General features: G+C 47.9%; 1 protein-coding gene across 3 annotated transcripts in view; it reads right to left on the bottom strand.

Moving 5' to 3' along the window:
• PARP1 (poly(ADP-ribose) polymerase 1) overlaps nucleotides 1–19,361 on the bottom strand; it is an 84,427-nt gene that overhangs the window by 24,648 nt on the left and 40,418 nt on the right. The window contains exons 4-9 of one of the 3 annotated variants that reach the window (XM_072927483.1): nucleotides 13,270–13,375; nucleotides 12,574–12,721; nucleotides 8,916–9,220; nucleotides 3,867–4,029; nucleotides 3,263–3,381; nucleotides 2,316–2,530 (exon numbers count right to left, since the gene is read on the bottom strand). In XM_072927483.1, coding sequence (XP_072783584.1) covers nucleotides 2,316–2,530; nucleotides 3,263–3,381; nucleotides 3,867–4,023 — 491 coding nt within the window. In that variant the 5' untranslated portion in view covers nucleotides 4,024–4,029; nucleotides 8,916–9,220; nucleotides 12,574–12,721; nucleotides 13,270–13,375. Of the gene's footprint in view, nucleotides 1–2,315; nucleotides 2,531–3,262; nucleotides 3,382–3,866; nucleotides 4,030–7,332; nucleotides 7,472–7,785; nucleotides 8,001–8,915; nucleotides 9,221–12,573; nucleotides 12,722–13,269; nucleotides 13,376–19,361 lie in introns of those variants that run through there. The other 2 variants (XM_030268958.4, XM_072927484.1) reach the window with 2 other exon arrangements.

The following is a 19,361-nucleotide window of genomic DNA, read 5'->3' as shown; positions in this document are numbered from 1 at the left end:
CTGCAAAGTGTTAGTGCTTAGGCAGGACAGCCCATAGTCCAAGGGAGGGTTGCATGTTTCACCCAGAACTGGCTGGAAGACCCAGAAGAAAAGAGGCAGGATCCTTGCAGTAAATCTTCCCATATTTGGTCTTCACAAGGAAGGGATTTTCCAACTTGCCCAACACCTCACCTCTCCCATCCGAAAAAGGCACATCTCAATGCCGCTTCTGCACAAAGGGCTGACAGGGCAGTCCCCAGGTCTGAGACTGTCCTCGAAGTATGGGCTGGACATGCAGTAGCAGCATCTGAGTTTGGATGCATCACATCTGAATTGCACAGACTTCTTAGTCAGGATACAATTCAAATGCAGCATATTTAGAAATACCTTTAAAGATAATTTTGAGACTCTCACTTGCAACAGACACTTTAATACAATTTCTGCAAGAAGCTGTAATTTCTGTTGTTAATTTCTGTTATCTGATCGAGTGCACAAGGTGAATTATCCGAGGTAACTGCATCTCATCCAGGTTTCTGGAGTGTTCTTCCTTTGGCTTCTCCATAACTCCTGTGCTTTCTTGGCAGCAAAACCAGCAGATAGCTAGCACACCACACTCCTCCACTCAGGCTGTTTATTTACACTCTCACCCATTCCGTTTGTTTGACAGGCAACGATTGCTCCAACTGACCCTTGCCACCCTTGGCTCAAGCACAGCCCAAAGAGCAGAAGGCAGTGGAGCATAAGAGCCAGCCAGCGACTTCACAGCTGAGGAGCTTGTTCAGGAAGTGCTTAGAAAGCAGGAAAGATGAGACATCCTGCTGCTTTTCTGGCGTGAGGTCCTGGTTCACATTACCCTACATCACCAGTGCAAGCTTTTTCCCACTGCAATTCTAGGCCTTTATTTATGCAGTGACTTGGCAAACTACTTTGTGGCCTTTCTTTACAAAGCCTTCATATTTTGCATAGCATCCCAGAAGTGGCCCAGAAAAGCAGAGCCAGGGCAGACAAGAGAAGCACTTACACAGTCAAATCTCTAGAGCTTTGCTGAGGACATGGGAGAAAACTAAAAATAACCCCATTAAACTCACCATTCTAGGACAAAGCAGAACTACATCTCAGCACAAAAAGCAAAGGATTCCTTGAAAACCTGTAAATTAATTAAAATACTGCACTTCTTCTTACACTAAGCAATGCACACAGAGGTAAAATCCCTGCATGGAAAGACAGCAGGCTGCACAACAGATGCCCACATCTCCTCTTGGTCTCTGCCAGTTCAGCTGAGCGAGGTGAGCAGAACACAACCTGACAGGGCTCTGGCCAAAGCCTCCATCCTGGGGTGCTGCAGGACTCTCCCCACAGCACCCACACCACTGCCAAATGCTTCTGGAGCAGTGGCTTGCCAAGGAACTGCACACCACCCACAACAGCTGCACACCTGAAGGACCAATACTGACAAAGACTGCACAGCTGTGACATGGCCATAGCTTCTCAAAACAGACATCAACTTGACTGGGCATTTTCATGGTGAATTTTTGCAAAAGCAAGGTTGAATTCAGTCTGAAATGTACACAGAGAAGTCCAATGTTTTCCAATGACAAGATCTTCCTTATTTGTAGGAACCAGAAATACCTGATTTTCCTTCCTTCATGGGGACAATACAACACTGGTTTGTGTTATGAAGCATGACTCCAGGCAAAGTCATTTCAAGAAGAAGTAACAAAAGCCTTCATAAAAAAAAGAAAGATTCACAAAGCTAGCAAGTCACCTGGAAACACTTCTCTGTCAGTACAAGTTCTGCCAAGAGCCTCCACTAAAAATTGCAATGCAAGGCAATGAAATTTCAGACATACTATAAAAGATTCAGCAAACAAAAGCATCCAAGTGTAAGCACAACATGGCCAATAAACACCATTATCAGATTCAGTGCCTGTCACAGTTCAGCAGCTCATAGATAAAAGATGTCAAATCAATTCTGTAACAAGTGGTTTGAGCAGAGAAACCAGTGCTGATAACAGTATCACACAAGGAGACGCAGGGCCCAGTATCCATTTGTACTACGCAAGCATTATTGTATGGCTGAAAGGCCTGAATCAGCCCTCCAAGTCACAGCTGCAGGTCTCTGCATTTCTCAAGGCAGTCACAGGGGCAACTGGACTGCAGACTCCCAGGGACAGGGAATGTATGTTGTCATCTACCTGAGGTCACAGGAAGGATCAAACCTTCCTATGACCAATGTTCTTCTAACAGAGACAACAATGTCCCACAACATTTATCATGCATGTATCTAAATGCAACAGCTCCTCCAGACAACACAATTTCTTACACTAACCACCTACCCTTCACTCTTGGTAGCTGGGAGCTGCTTTTTCAGAGTTTCTTTATCTTCAGCTTTCAGGATGCTGAAGCCCAGGAGCTGGGTGGCCCCGTAGGCCGGGAGGAAGCCCAGCTCGGCTCGGCGGCTCACAAAGCAGTCCGGGTGGTACCAGTTATCTATCATTCCCAGCTGAGGCTTTTCAGGATGCACCATCTTCTTGGAAATCCGAATCTGGCCCTGAGATAGATTAGAGTGACACAAGAGCAATTGTTAGGCCATTCTGGAAGGAGCAGGATGTTAACAAGTTACTAACATGATGCTTCCTAAAAACCTGTAAAACAGTAACAGCTCCTCTATCAAAGTCTGCAACTTTTGTTCAAACCCTTTCACTACAGCTCCTCTACCATTTTCACATACCCTTGCTAGGTTGACAAAGTCACCCTTTAAGGCAGTTTTCTGTCCAAAATCCACTCAAAAAGGGTAATCCTGCTGTCTTTATTCTAACTTCCAGTAAGCTTACCAAGTAAAACTCACATGAACAAGCCTCATAAAGGCACATCTCAAAATTAACTTTATGTCCCTATCACTCAGACATCAATGCTAACATGATCTTATCCTGTCTTACGGCAAATTACCTTTCAGATGTCCAAGTAGATGGTCTGCAGTGCAGCAACAAGCAGGTAAAGCTACAGTTAGTGGTGGCTCTCATGCCACCAAAATGCTGGTGAGCAGCACTCCCAGCCTCGTCTAAGACCCAAGTGAAAGGAGGGATCACCAGGCTTGAAGTTCAGGCTACCATGCCTGAGGGATGCCTTTACTGTCAGCTGTCCAGGACACAGCTGCTCCTCAGACATAGAAATGCAGCTCTGCAAGTGCTTTCCATATGCAGGACAGACAGGAAGCAATTATAAAAGCCACTGTTTGAATTAAAACTGGTGAGAGAAAAGATGAGATGGAGAACTTTTTTACCTTTTCTATTTTCTGCTCACAGCCTTTGCAAGTACTTCTGTTAGACTTGGCATATTCTGCAGCAAAGTCATGTAGGCTCTTCTCAGCTTTACCACCTCCTTCCTGTTCCCCTCCTTTTCCTGGAGAATAAAGCAAATACGGAATTCAGCTTTAATATGCATTCCCTTATTTTCTGTCCCAGCAGTCTGCATTAATAAACCTCTTGGGTTCCAGCACTCATTTGTCCAGAATCTGAATAGAGTAAGACAAGCAGTCCATGCTCAAAAGCACCAGAGAGCAACCATGCACTGAACTGAAGGTACCATTAAGAAAACATAGTACAACAGCATCTGTTAACGTTAAAGAACTGAAAACTAAATACACCAATCGTGATAACAAGAAATCTTTTTCCATATATCTGCCAACTGACTTGGCTTTTTCTCCTCACTGATTTAACATGCTGGATAATAATACTGTCAGCATCCTGGCCCTGGAGTGTGGAGACATCAACAATTCTTCTGACATCACTTGCTGAAGCAACATGGACATCAAATCACCATAATAACACCACAACAAAAGAGAGCACAGTTCCAGAACCTCCAAACACCATGAGGCTTCTGCCTACCTCCTCCAGCGCCTGGAGTTTCAATGGCTTTCTTGATTTTCTCCTGATCTTCCCACCGAAGCTCAGGGAAGCCGTCAATGTCTGTGTGGGACACAATTCGAGCCCGCTTCCAGAAGCAGCTGTAGTGGTGCCAGTGAGGGACTTTGCCATCAAACATGGGTGACTAGCAAAAAAGCATATTAGGCTAAGATGAAACAATTCAAGCAGAATCAAGGGGAAAACCAAAACAAAACAAAGCCCAAGATAAAAAGGAGCAGCTGGGTAAACACACGTGATTTTTTGTTTTTATTTTTCTTTGAATCCAGAGATTAATACTATTTAGGACGAAGTCTAAGAAGAAAATCTAATAAGACAGACAAGCTGCTGGAGAGATGCTCCCAAAGGGGATAGACATGGAAGGAGCATTTAGCTAGCTTAACCAGTTCATCATCCTGCTGCTCAACCCATCTGTTTTACTGAAAAATAAAGGTCATAACCTCAGCATGGCTGCACCAGCCCCTGTGAGACTGTGCAGCACAAGAGGCTGCTGGCCTCACTTCACAATCCCTTTGAGAGCCACTTCTCAATCAAACAGTCTATATACTGGAGAACCCATGGCAGGCACAAGATAAGAAGGGCAGCTTCAAGGATTGTGGCCTGAGGAAACTCCTGAGTGGCCTGCAGGAGGCAGAGACAAAATTCAATGGAAACACCGGAGCCCAATTAAAGTTCTGCATCAGAAGTCAACAGCAGGCCATAAAGATGATCAGAGGGTCAAAGAACCTCTGCTGAGACAGGCTGAGAGAGTTTGGGATGTTCAGCCTGCAGAAGGCTCCAGAGCTGTTTTATAGCACTTTGAAAACCTGAAAGGGCCTACAAGAAAGGTGGAGAGGGAGTTTTCACAAGGACTTGTAGCGACAGGGTGGTGAGGCACTGGGAAAGGTTGCCCAGAGAAGCTGTGGATGACCCATCCCTGGAAGTGCTCAAGGCCAGGTTGGATGGGGCTCTGAACAACCTGATCTAGTTGGGGGCATCCCTGCCCACTGCAGGAGTTTGGAACTGGATGATCTTCAGGGCCCCTTTTAGACCAAACTATTCCATGACCCTGTGATCAGAACAGAAGCACCACCCAAGTCCTCCCTGAAGCGCAGCTCCAGAGTGCCCTGCCCCACACCAAGCACTTGTTTTGCAAGTACCCAACTTGTTTAAAACTCAGACACAGCAGGTACCATCTTGGCATTGCTCCAGTTACCCACCAGGCAAAATAACCGTACAGTGGTTTGGCTCCAAATAACACACACAAACAGCTGCTGTACTAACAATACTCAGTGCTGTATAATTACTATTACTGATGATACAGAACTAACCACCTAGGAAAGCCTCCCACATATTACTCACTAACAGGAAGGAGATCTCCAACCCAAAAACAACAGCAGAGCTTTGTGCATGAGGAGGAAGGAAAAGGAAAGGGCTTTCCACAGCATGGAACCAGGAGAGCTGAGAGCCCAAACTACAACCAACCATCTACTCAAACTGTAAGAGGACATTTTTATTTCCAGATGGGCTCTTCCCACAAGCCAGGACTGGATACCCAGTTACCCTCACAGCACCACAGCAGCCACCCTGCAGTCGCTCTCAATGTGTCTCTAAGTCACATGCGATTTTGGCACTGCAATGTGGACACCTCTGGGTTTTGTCTAGAGTTTTGCAGGAGGACTCAGGACTGTTCCCAGCACAAAGGCCTTGAGGGCACAAGGCACTGAGGAGAACAAAAGTGAGCAGAGCTAGCTCAATCTTTAAGGCAACAATAAGGGAGTAATCTCCTCAACATGGAGTTTCAGACTCTTCTCTGTGTGGAAAATGAAACCTCTAGGCAAGCTGGGCCTTGTTTAAACAACTTCTCTCAGCTCACCTATCTCTAGATCATAGTTTCCTAAACAAACTAAGGAAAAAAGAGACCGATTCACTTTCATAGTGCACGTTCAGATAACAGAAACAACTCAGTTCCAGCTGGAAGCAAAAGACAAAGCTGTGCTGGTCCTGCAGGGCCTGGGTGCCTGCCTAGCACCCAGAATCTCACTGTCATTCAGAGCACTTCACTTGAGGAACCAAAACAAAAGGGAAGTTGCAGCAGACACAACTAAGGCCTTGGTCTGTATCTCTCTTTAATTTCTTCAGCACAATTTGCAGAAGAGCTCAATGCACTGACGCTGGCACAGAGGCTGCTCTGCAGGGGATTTCCCGAGGAAAAAGCAGGGGACCCGTGTGCTCTGGTGAAACTCAGGCATTTACAGCGGGATGCTCAGCAGCAGGATGTGCTCTGCTGGTACAAGAACTAGCAGAGGGCAGAGGGAAGAGCAAGCAAATTCAAGAGGTTGTGGGGAAAATAAATAAAAATACAAGTGTTTGGTGTGAGACCGCCAGTTTTGGGGATATGTCTGGCAATGAAAGGCAGTGGCTCTGTGAGGAATGTCGGTCCCCAGGAGCTCACTCCATAAACCGAACCCTAGAGAACCAGAACACAACTCCTGCCCCCCACGTACTGGTGAAGGGCAACCAGCCTCGCATCAGCCCCAACTGCTGGGCAAGACAGGAAGGAGTAACTAACGTGAGGAAGCCGAGGAGCAGCAGCCGGAGCAGGGGAGGAGGAAAAGGAAAGGGGCTGAGTGCAGCGGGGGAGACAAAAGGACAGGCAGCAGGACCACGTGCGAGCAAACGCTGCAGCTCGTCACCGCACGGTCCCGCATCTTCCCCAGAGGGAGGAGGCTCTGGGGAACAAAGGCAGAGGCAGGTATTTCCCCACCGGGACAGCAGCTTTGCCTCCAACCCCGGCAGACCTGCCAGCCCCACCCGGCAGCCCGGGCGAGGAGGGACCGGGCCCTTTCCTCCCCGCCCCGCACAAGCCTTGTGCCCAGAGGCACAAGCGAGCTACATCCTCCAAACCCGGCTCCTCGGGCGGCCGGGAACCACAGCATCCATCCATCCATCCATCCACCCCTCCATCCATCTATCCGCAGGGCTTTGCGCTGCCACGTCCTTGCTCGCCTTCTGCAGGCACACACGTATGCCTTTGCTAACCTTTCACAGCAACACCCCCAAACTCAGCCCGCCCCCAGCACGCTGCAGGCGCACCCTCCCCTCTGCCCTGATGCAGCCAGCGGGGACAGAGTCCCCCCTCCCCGGACAGAGGCGTGTGCCTCCCGCACGGAGCGGCGATTCCCTCCGCATCCTTCCGCAGCAGGCTGTGATGCCGGGTCCGCGCACAGCTCCCAGCCCCCAACAGGACGGGGCTCTTCCCTTCCTTCCAAAAGTAAGCCGAGCAGTCTCTTCCCCGAAAGGCAAATAACAGCATGCGGGCGGCGGAGAGCAAAGCGTGCCTCCGCAGCGCGTTCGCCTTCAGCTGTCTCACGCCTGCCATGTGCCAGCCAGCTCAGCGAGACCCCCGGGCCCGGCCGCTCATGCCGCGGCCCCGGGGACTGCCCCACACCTCTCACAGCTGCCGGGCCGTAGTTCCTCTGTCTCGTAGGCAAAGCGCGCACCGAGCGGGGATTCCCCGGCCGACACCGCGGAGCTCGCCTCGCCCCCCGGACGGCAACAAAGCGCCTCTGTGCGCGCCCGCGGGCCGCCCCCCGGCCCCGCACGGTGACCTTTGCACCGCTGCGGCTCAGCCGCCCCTGCAGCCCGCGGGAGCGGGGGAAGCGGCTCCCCCCGCCCGGGAGCGCTGCGGGCAGGGCTGCCCCGGGCACCGGCGCTGCTGCGGACACGTTGCGCCTCTGTTAAAAATAGGCTGCGCTCGCCCCCGCAGCAGCCAAAGGCGCGGCCGAGCGGCTCCGGAACACCGGAGGGAGCGGAGTCCCGCGCTGGCCCCGCCGCCGGCGGTACCGAGCGGATCGGCCGGATCAGCCCGCCCCCCGCCCGCGGCGGCCCCGCCACGCGGTACCTGCACCATGAGCGCCAGGCGCAGCGAGTCCTTGGCGATGCTCTCGCCGCACTTCTTGCAGGAGGCGCGGCCGCTCTTGGCATACTCGGCCCGGTACAGCTTCTCCGCCGGCTCCGCCATCGCCGCCGCTCCCGCTCCCGCCGCCGCGCCCCGCCCCGCGCCGCGCCGCGCCGCGCCGCGCGCCCGCCGCGACCCCGCCCCGCGCGCCCGCCGCGACCCCGCCCGCGGCAGCGCCAGCCGAGCGCCGAGCCCGCACCATGCCTCGCCGGCCGGGCGGATCGTCCGCTCGGGCATCGATTGCTCATGGTCTGGAGGTTCCTCCTGTGTATCAATGGGAGGCGGGCGCGGCGGCGCGTCCCGTGCTGCGCCCTCAGGGCCGCGGTTCGGGTCCCGCCGCCACCCCGCGCCCCTGGCCCGCCCCCGAGCGACACAGAGCGGGCTCCCGCCTCTTGGGAGAGCCTGAACTCAGCAGCTCTCCCGCAGACAAATACTGGCCTCGTGATGCCATTTCCAGGCGGGCGTTCCGGTGGTGCCCAGCGACGGGACGAGGAGCGATGGCCGTAAACACGAGACTTCCCCCCCCCCCCCCCGCCATGAGCAAGAAGTGCTTTACATGAGGGTGGCAGAGCACTGGAAAAGCTGCGCATGGAGGCCGGAGTTCTTCTCTGCAGAGAGCCAAAACCCACCCGACCCGCTCCTGTGTCACCTGCTCCAGGTGACCCTGCCTGGGCATGGGGCTGGACTGGTGATCTCCAAAGGTCCCTCCCAGCCTTGACAATTCTGTCATTCTGTTTCCTCCAGCCACTGGGGATAACAGTGGGGCTGCTGACGAAATCAAAGAAGAGCGCTTTGATAAATTAAATCTGGAATTTTTTTTTTTTTAACCTACTCACAGTAGATAATTATCCTCTACTATCAGCAGAGGGCATTGGCTCTGCAGCTTCCCTGGAGGAAGGTAGAGGAGAACACTGAAGTTACTCCAAACCCAAGTATTTGTCATTAATTTTATAGAGATTCTGAAATTAGGGTTCAACTGAGGCAGCATGTGCAGCCCTGGGTGGGCTTCAGGCAGCTTGCAGGTGTCACTCAGAGCTGCACACCAGCATCTCAGCACTGAGATGCTGACACACCTTTTATCCTGTGCTGTCCTTCTCCAGGCTCTCACATGTGTGCTGTGCAGGGTTTGACTTCAGTGCGAGCCCCCCACCAGCCTGGGGCTATCGGCGTGCCCGGGAGGACAGGATGGGTCCTGGGTACATCGCTGCGGATTTGGGGAAGGACGAAAAGCAATCTCTGCGACGCACTAGATGGTGCTGCGAGCACACAGACAGCCGGGTGCTCCACACAGCAGAATCTTCGCTCTTGCTGATCACTCCTTCCAGGAGTTCCTGGCCCAGACACCAGTGGTTCAGAGACAGATCAGTTTGGTCCCACCCTGCGGAAAAGTGGGGAGAAAACACAGGAGAGTTCATCTGGATGACATGGTGGCTTGTCCATCACTCTGCCTGGTGTGTTTACCAAGGGGTTTGCCCTCTTTGAAGGTGACCAGCAGAGATGTATGGAGTGGCATTCACCCCGTTCAACAGAACTGCTGCCACCCTACTCCATCCAAGGGCATCCAGGAGGAAAGCAAACAAACAATTAAGGGTTGACTGGGAGGAGTGAAGTCAATGGCTCTTTAACCCTGATCCTGCCTCTGTGAGGAGCTGACATAACAAAGGCCAAACAACCACTACTTGAGCTTCCAAATATTTCCCAGCCTTGTGAGATTTGTGGCTTGGGGATTTCCTGCATGCCATTATCCTGGGGAGAATTTTTCTTCCAAGGATTTGTCCACTTTCTCTGAAAAAAAATCTTTTGTTTATATGTTATTTATTTCTAGTGTTTGAGCAAAAGAGAAATGAGTGCTTGTTAGTGTTTCCTCTGGCTGGGGCCACTTTCACTCCTAAGAAAGGCAGCCCTGTCCAAACACTAAAACGCTGCTCTGCAGCCGGCAGCCTAGACACTTGCAGAGGATCTGTAAGATGTCATGAAGTGCAGTACACAGACATTCACAGGCTTGCAAGCATGGAAACAAGCAAAGAAAGTGACTGTAACAAATGGCTGTTCTAAGCTTAACCTTGTTTTTTTTCCAGTTATGAGAGCATACTACATTAACACTCGTCCAAATGGGGTTTAGTGGATTTTCTTTTTTGAAAGGATCAGGCTCAAAGCTCTGGGCAATTAACCCTTTCAGCCTTACTTGAGAATTCCACAGGAGTTTGTCTGGCCACAACCAGTGTGTTACTTTGAAACAGGAACGTCTAAATAGCAGGAATTACAATTGTTATGGTTCTTCTTATTGCGGTGTAATTTCCTCTGTAGGCTAAGTGTCATCCTGATTTGTGGTGTCAAGAGTTGCCAAATCATGTTAGTCCCATCAGTCTATTGATCTCAGCAGAGCTGCCTTGCTCTTCCCAAGTGTGACATGTGGATCACAGCACATCCCTTCCACTCTCCCAGGGCCGTGGGGGACCAGTGAGTCAGTGCTAACAAACAGCACCAAGTTTTGTTACAAAACAGGGAATGCTTTGGCAGAAGCTGAGAGAAGTGGCATCTGCAAGGCCACTTTTCTGGGGAATCATCATCCTTTTAAGTAAATCCAGTTTTTCCACAGCCCTCATATTTAGCTGCTGGGTTTTACCAGAGCCTGCAGGCAGCAGGAGCAAGGACAGTTAAAGAGAGAAAGATCTTTGTGACCCCTCACATCCCTTTCTAACAATATTCCCATCTCAGTGGACTGATGACTTCTGGGATCCTGTTGGATGACGAGTTCTGCACCAATGTGTGAGGCCAATGGTTTGTTTTTCCTCTCTGTGACCAAAGTAGAACTCGTGGTTATCCTCATAAGTGTTTTGATTATCTCCATATACTGACACTGAGATGCCAAACTTGCTGTTGGTGCTTACAGATCAGCACTTCCCAGTGTCCAGCCCAAATCTCACACATGCCCCTGGGCTCCCACAGCTCACCATGCTGCAGACAGGAGCATAGGTGAGGAAGGGGGTGTAATCAAAAGGTCTGCTGTGCAGGCTTCATCATAAATGTCAGGATATTTGGAATTTTAAAGCCTCTGTTTCTGCAATCTCGCCTCTAGGATGCCCCTGGAGAACAGCAATTTCTGTTCTCCAGAGGCAAAGCACACAGAAAAAGTAAAGAAGAAAAGAATGGTCCAAGAAACACCAGCTATAGCAGTTTTGAGTGTCTCAGACTGTGAAATTCAGTGTCAAGCATTCAGGTGCCTGGCTGGTGACTTCAGGACACCACAAAGAATTAAATTTTCTTTTCTGGACAATTTTGCATTAGATTCCTCTGAAAGGCAGAGGGAAGTAGGTCAAATTCTGGCACCAGGAAGACATAAGTTATCTCTTCAGTGTCACAGGACCAAATGCTTCCCCTCAGATTGTGCTGACAGAACACTGAGCACTAAATCTTCCAGACTGTCTTGCTTTGGGCTCCATTTCTCACACATGCTTGAGATGTCTCCCTGCAAGATTTCCACCCTGCTAAGCATCTTACAAAAGGTGAGAAAATGTTGGACATATACAGGGAAGACGATCGCTTGCAGCCTGTAGGGGAGTCAGAACTGTTCTTGCTCAAGCCTGGATTTGTTGCTACAGGAGACTTTGTATTATCTGGTTTTGATATCTGATAGCTTGAGAGTTTTGTAACAAAACACCCTTCAGTGCTAGGTTATCCTGTCTGTGTTGATGACCCACATTTTCATGCCACTGCACATAATCAGTGTGGCTGGGATGACCCTGTTTGCCTCCAGGCAGGAGCTGCAGGCAACCACTGCTGTGGCTCAGCTGTGCCTTCTTGCTCATGCAAGTGATCATCCCGCTGGCATCCCTGAGACTACACCAGTGAGAAAGGGATGTGAGATCGTGCACCCCCCATCTAACTGAGCATCTTACTGTCTTTTCTTTCCATGGAATAAATCAGAGGGCTTATTGTTCTGTCTGGGGGATCTAAAATATGTTTTGAATAGCTCAATAACTTCCCATGGTTCCTCTCTCCTGGGTGATCATTAACATATGCAATCTCTTTGGCTTTATTTAGAATTTGGACTTTATTTAGAATTTAGAGTGCTCCTGCTGGGGTGCCCAGAGCTGGCCTCCTTCTCAGTTCCCCTAAATAATTTTGCATTACAGACCAGCACAGAGGTCTGTGTGAAGCAGCTCTGGTGGTTCCTCTGTTCATTAGAAAGGTCCCTTAAATAAGCCAGTTTTTTCAGCTTTCCAGATGCCCAGGAAAGTAGATGTAGAAAGAGACAAGGGAGGAGGAGCAACAGCATTTCAGACTGCCTGGGAACATGACTGAGTAGCTTTCTTTCAGTAAATTCAGTGGTGTGACTACATATCCTGAGTCTAGGGAAGATAATATTCCAAAGCCAGTGGCAGAGCCAAGTGCAGCCGCAGTACTTGCCACAGTTAGTACCTGGGTGCTTGCCAGGATTTGAGGTTGTTCACCCTGACATTATCCCCACACAGGAAAGGCCATTATCCCTGTTTTACTGTCCCCGTGTGGCAACAGAGACACAAATCATTATGCAATGAAATTAGAGAGTGGGAAATTAAAAAAAGGGTAAAAGGAGATTTGTTCTCATAGCAAGTTAATTAAACTAGAGCCTACAGCCAAAGGCAGATGTTGTGGCAAAGTAATGCTGAAAGGAATTGTTTAGAGTTCTCCTAATTGCAGATGTTAAAAGGGACATAAAACAGTGAGCTTTGGAGATAAAGTCCATACCTAATTTATGATGATAGTGAGGAGACATGGGGAAGAGATGATCTTCAGTCCCACCATGGGTCCTTCACTTGAAATGCTCAGCCCAGTGAGCTGGAGAGAGAGGAGCACCTGCCATGGGCAGCTGTGGTCCATTCTTGATTTCTGCTATCTGCCAACAAGAATGAAAAATCACACCCAAGGGAAAAGCAGAGTCTCCAAAACCCTGAGCTAATCCCACAGCCATTCAGTCAGCCTTTGGCAGAGTTTGTGAGAAATGATGGCAAACTCCCTCAAGGGCTTCCTGGCTACCTTTTTTGTGTCAATGCTGCCTGTTAGCTTGTTCTCCCACCTGTGTTCCCAAGCATCATCTTTCCCCTTTGTAGTGCAGTGGGGCTGTTAATTATCCTGCCTGTCTGGATGCCACTTGTAAAAGGCTCTGCTGCCAAAGGAAGGAGGCACCAGCTGCAGCACTGAAAATGTTCAAGAGCAGAAACAAGGAGAGAGATTTGGAAAGTTCATGCTCAGAGATCTGTGTGTGCCAATCCCAAGCTACAGCCTTATGGATGAGTTTAATTAAAGATGGCAGCTTCCTCATCTGAAGTTGTAATCCCAAATACATGTTGTCTCCACATAGGCTCAAAGCCAAGCTGTGACTCCTGACTAGAGCACCCCAAGGCAGATGGCCACATCCCTGGGGGGGGCAGATGCCTTCCCTACCTGTGCTTCAGTCTGGGTATCCTCTGGCCCAGAAGAGCTGCCAAAATACATATTGGGCATCACAAGATACCAGCTGGAGAGTCTGCATATGGTTCCAGTTTGGGTCCTTGAAAATGAATAAAGAAAAGTAAATCAGAAGAGCCAGAGGGCTAAAAGGCACAGAGTGGCCAATGAAACTCTCAGTAACATTGTGCTATTGGGGTAGAGAAGAAAATGACATTTCTGCAGTCCCGTGAATGCTTTATGGTAGTTTGAGGCTGCACAAGCCCTTTGCAGAGATACCACAACCTCTGAAACAAATCCACTTTTGAAATGGGGATTTCTTACAGCATTCTGTTAAAGAGCAGTGAAACTGCACAGGGAAATGAAACATGTCCAGTTAGTGGCCCACTAGTCCCCATAATTTATCCAAAATCTAAATCCCATCTGATTTTGATGGACACAGACAGCTGAGACCTTGCTTTCCTGGTGCAGCTGAAAGCAGACTTTGCTTGTACTCACACTGGCTCTTTTTGTCAGGCCTGAGGCACTTGTCTGTGCTCTGCAGCTCTGCCCAGGTGAGCAGCAGGATGTTTTTTCTGGTCTTTGAGCATCCATTATGTGACTGATTCCAGTAATTCGTTAAGTGCAACAAATGAGTGGTGACAGTGGAGGCTACACTACCCTATAATTCATCTCCCTTGCCTTTTGATGAGAAAGTTTCCTGTTACACTGGGCAGACCTGTCCTCATCACTCTCTTACAGGCTCTCTCTCATTCTCAGTTGCCTTCACACAGAAATGTGTCCAGTTCCAGAAGCTGTAAATGCCCTCTTTCCTCAATTGCCAAATATCTGCATGGTACTACTTGCCTTTAGACCCCTGGGTTTAGCTAAGAGCTCAGCAGTGGTTACACTATTTGGAAGTGCTAAATATTTCTACCTGAGTCATAACTTGCAAAAAAAGTCAATCTAGCTCCTCTGTAACCCATTGCTTTTAGAAAACTCTGAACTGCTTGTAACTGCCATAATGAGGAGCACCGACCACTTACCTAATAAAATTTGCTTTTTGAAGTATTTCTCAGCTCTATTACAAGCACACAACTTCATGACAATAAGTATCTCTGAGTGTGGATTTTATATTGGCAGTCTTCTTTTGAAGTGTACGTTCATGATGGGGAATCTTAGTTGTTCTTTGTGACTAATTACTGTTAGGGGATATCCTGATTAAATGACAATTGGTTTATTTGTGCTAATAAAAATACATTTTTAAGGACATCTGATGCATTCACAAATATGCAAAATATTCAGTCCCTAATCCAGGTAGCTCTCATGTATTCAGATTTCTGATTCTAAAGACCCCTTTTACACTATGAATGGCAGAGAGGGAAGGCTGGCAGCAGAACCCAGGAGCCCTGAGTCTGCTCTCCTCATCCTGGAGACCAGTGTCAACACTGAGCACACACACTCGTGTTGCTCAAATTAGAGCAAACCAGCTACAATCAGATGCACTTTATTTGCACTGTTTGTAGACAAACTATGCATAAAACACACCACAGAGCAAAGGCACACCGGGCACTGGTAATAGATGGCATAAAATAAAGCAAGCAATGATAAAAGTGACTGCTTGATAAACACATCAGCCCAGCCAAAGGCAACATATTTCAGAGGAAGGTGATTGTTTCCAGTAAAGCTGCAGCAATCTCTCCAGCTACCAAATGAACTTTACAGAGGATTAGTGGTGCTGGAAACTGGAGTCCTCTTTTCACCCAGAGAAAAGCTGCACAAGGGCAGTACAAGGCCAGGATTGCCACTAATACATCTTATTTCTGGGCACACTGACCTCTTGGTGGGGCTAGGAGGGGATGCACCTCTTTGCTGAGGTTGCAGGCAGGCAGAGCTGCTGAGAGGTGGAATGTCCCCTCCTGTGAGAGAGCTGAGACCAGGCACACACCTGGGGAGGGATTAACACACATTCAGCTGCTGCCAGCTGATTTTAGGCACAATCAACTTTCAATTACCTACAGGGAGCTTAAATGCCCCTGACTTTCCCCAGCACTGCTGGCCATGGTTCAGTGCTATGGAGAGTGATGTAGAGGACAAGCAACTCTTGCCCTCCTTGACGTGCTGGCTGCTACTGCAGAGAAACTGCCTTTGGCATTTCCTGGAGCAGAAGGCTCCAAGTTTGCTCAGCAGGTCTCATCCCTGCTTTAGCTCTGCCTGAATATGGGAGTTATTCTCACCTGCCCCAGGGTCAGCTTTGGCAGAGGCCTCATTGCTATTCTCAGCCTCCTCTGGCCTCATCACCTCTGCTGATCCCACGGTCTACAGTTACTTTCACAAACTGCTTTTGGCAAGAGCTGTCTTCCTTTACAGTGTCAGCTAACTGCAGGGACCGGTAATCATCAATTTCACTGAAGAACCAGCAAATCAATGACCTCTGGGAGGGATCCTGGAGTCCTGTGGTCTTCCTTCTATCAAGGCTGCAAGTGTAGCTGCTAATTTGTTCTTCTGTGCATGCCTATCTCAGTGGCTGCTCATTAAGTGAGACCCGTCATCATTACTGCTGATGGCAAGAAATGCTCAGACCCCCCACTGAACTGAGAGTCTCAAGGAATAAATGGGATATGATACAAACATTTTCAAACATTAAGAATTCAGTGACCAAAAACAGCAGGGAATGTGGATCAAGGAACTAGCATTTCCTAGCCAAGGGAAAGCATATCAAAATCAATTATCTGGGGCATAAAATAGTTGTGGCTCTCCCAAAGGAAAATACTGCTTAGTTTAATTGTTCTGCAACTAGTGTTAATGAGTTATCATGAATCATATTTATGTTTACACTCCCAGGAATCAAAATAGACCAGAGTGTGACACTGTATGCTTCTCAAGACAAAGCAGAAAAAAGGAAAATAAACATATAGCCACACTTTGGTTTCTACCAGCTTTCATATGGCGTAGCTTTCATACTGCTTCTCAATTTTTGGCCTCCTGATACCTCATAGGTCAGAGCTTCTGAGGTGTCAGGAAAGCTCTGACTGAACTTTCAGCTGCTGAAAACAGGCCCAGCCTAATCCTGATGCAGGAATGTTTCTGACCTTGCTCAAGTGCACGAGTCTGCTATGCCTGTCTGGAGTCAAACATACACTTAACAAGTCTGTGGGCTCCTTAAACGTGGCACACAGCACATATTTCCTTCCTAGCTGTGCATTACACAATATTTATCAAGGTAACTCCAGCACCCAAAAGTGTGAGCTTCAGCAAGAGAACAGACCGACTACAGCTTTCCAGATATTTGAGAGTACAGTTTCCAAGGGACCTCTAACTCACAGTTCCTTAAGGTTTCCTGTTTCATGGACATCACTCTCATAATCCCACATTGCTGCCATTGCCATCAGGTGACCAATGCAGGCAGCCAAATTCAGAGCTGCCCTTGAAGTCTGAGTACAGTGACAGAATTGCAGCCTCTTACTCTGGATTTGGCTTTATCACACCTGCCAGTTTTAAAGGGGATCTGCATTCCTGAGGGGATCAGCACTTAACACCACATATCAAATCCACCTGGAAGGACAAAGAGACATCTAAAGTGTTGGGGCACTTACAGGGTTTTTCAAGAGAAATTTGGACAATTCATTTGGAAACATGTTTGGAGCAGTTTCCCTTTGGCTCCTCCTAGTGACAAATCTGGTCTGAATTCTTGATCTGTGCAAAGCTGTGATCCATGTTTGACTCTCAGATCAAACATGATTTTTGTACATTTTTGATCCTCAGTGTACCAATAATCTGAGCCAGTAGCTCAGACTCAGCTGGAGTCATAATATCTGAAGTGTCAGTCTGGAAATGCATCCTGCAATTCTGCCCATCTTTTTTTCATGTGACACAAACTCTGTTAATTGGGAGTGTTTGGAGAAGATGGAGCCAGACCCTTTGGAGAGGTGTACAGCAGAAGGATGAATGGTGATAGATTTGAAACAAAGTAGAGGTTGTGGTTTGGATAAGAGGAAAAAAGGATTATCATAAGTGTGATGAAGCAATTGAACAGAGAGGTTGTGGGATCTCCATCCTTGGAGATAATTAAAAATTCAGGTGAATGAGGCCCTAAGCATCCTGCTGTTGCTGGACTAGATTTGAGCAGAGGCCAGCAGTAGTCCCTTTCCATTCACCCAAGCCTCTTAGCAGCACATGGAAAAAAATGTAATGATTTCCACCTTTTATTTTATTTAATGGAGCAACAATTCTTGTGTTCCTGGTGAAGAACTGAGGCAGTAATATGGCATTTGATATGCCACCAAGGAGAAAGAGACATAAACTACACATAAACCTAGAGATCAAATCCTATCAGCTGAGCACATGCATTGAGCTTAATGGAATTTGAGGCCGTCCATCATTTTGTAATATCAGTTTTTAAGAAAGAGAACCAGCATGAGATTCTCTTCACACTAATGTGCGTGGCAAAATGCCCAGCAGGTTCAGTGAATGCAAGCAGGGGTGGATGCCTCAGTTTCCAAGCTCAGCATTGTGCTGGAGTCTGACAAAGATGTGCTCACAGCGCTTCACCCCATCCCTTTTTATAGCTAAAACCAGAAAGCCCTTGCACAAAGGTGGCATCGTGGCCTCCTGAAGGGAAGTTGAAATTACAATCATTTCCCTTCACTTCCCTCCCTGGTGGGCTCAGCTGTTCTGGATGGCTTTCTGACTTCCAGTGACATTTGAGCAAAACCCATTTCCACACCGGGCTTCAAAACGCGCTCAAACTTTTCTTCTTTGTGGGGAAAGACACAAACACCAGCTTGTCTCTTTTCTTTCAAGGAACATGCAGTGCCAGAGGATGAAGCATCAGATTCTTTATTCTTGATCGGGGCTAATTAGTGTAATTAGAAAAGAAAATCCACCGGGTGTTTGAAACAGAAATTGCCTGAACTCAAAATCAGAGCAGCATTCTGTGAATGAACTGGACTGCCTGATACAACCCCAGAAGTTTCCAAATGCTTCTTTGGACATCTCATTCTTGGGTGAGGAGGAAAGCCTGATGAAAGTAACTTTTCCAACTTGCTTTAAAAGCAGCAGAACCTAAATCTTTTAAGAACTTACAAAAAATCCCCACACTTGCAGAAAGCATGGTTCTGCCCTTCTGAGCCTGACCACTGCCCTGATGCTCTACCTATGGGTGCTGTGCTCTGTGTGTAATCAAAGTACCACTGGTTGCATCAAAACAAGAGCTCCTACTTCTCCACCTGGTGAATCTTGCCCAAAAAACTGAGTTCTAATACAGCATTCCTCCTATGTTAGATGCAATGCTTTTGGGAGTAAGAAATTATCACCTGACTTTTGGAAGTAGGGGTTTTGGTGTTGGTAATATGAAGTAGTGAAAGAGCAAGATGCTACAGAGAAACATATCAGCAGATAAGGAAGAGGATAAATAGGAGGAGGGTGAAAAGGATCAGAAGAGAAACACAATAAAAATAGAAGTATGAAGTACAATGTAAGATCCAGAGCTGGACTGCAGAGTAGCACTTCCCCATATCTTAGAAATAAATTTGAGTCTGGGGCTCAGGCTCTTGTACTTCCTTGAGTTCTGAGAGATCTTCAAGATCTGAGACCTACATTTATGGCTGGTGACTGGTTTTACAGTAGGTCAAAACAAGCTCCAAATTTCACTGCAACTTGACTTTCTTGTGGAGAAAGATGCCTGTGAGCCAAGACAGAAAGCTTGTGGCCTGGACACAATTCTTCTCTTGTACTCTCAGATATTCTTTTTTTGTGACATGAAGCTAAATTCCCTTGCTTAACGGTAAAGATCAAATGGATTTGTACTGAACAGACGGGAGAGGTATTGCATAAGGACTTGTTCCTGTGTTCTTTGATTAGCCTGCCTATTAGCCTTTATCTCAGACTCTTGGAAACACCAGCTTTCTATCAAAAGGAAATGTCACTACTTTAACTAATGTACATTTTTATTTCCTTTGCAAGAAGTTCTAATTAACTTTTTTTTTTTCCAGTTCAGCACAGCTTTAAAAAGAATATTTAATGTCAGGCATTAAAGTTTTCATATTGGCTTGCAAAGGAAATCTTGACTCACAGAGATTCTCATCAAGAGAAATAAAAGGCAGACTATG

The sequence above is a fragment of the Taeniopygia guttata genome, chromosome 3 (assembly GCF_048771995.1).
Source record: "Taeniopygia guttata chromosome 3, bTaeGut7.mat, whole genome shotgun sequence".
In the NCBI taxonomy this organism is placed as follows: Eukaryota; Metazoa; Chordata; class Aves; order Passeriformes; family Estrildidae; genus Taeniopygia; species Taeniopygia guttata.
The sequence above is the reverse complement of the archived record's forward strand: the minus strand, read 5'-3'. Positions and strand labels throughout refer to the sequence as shown.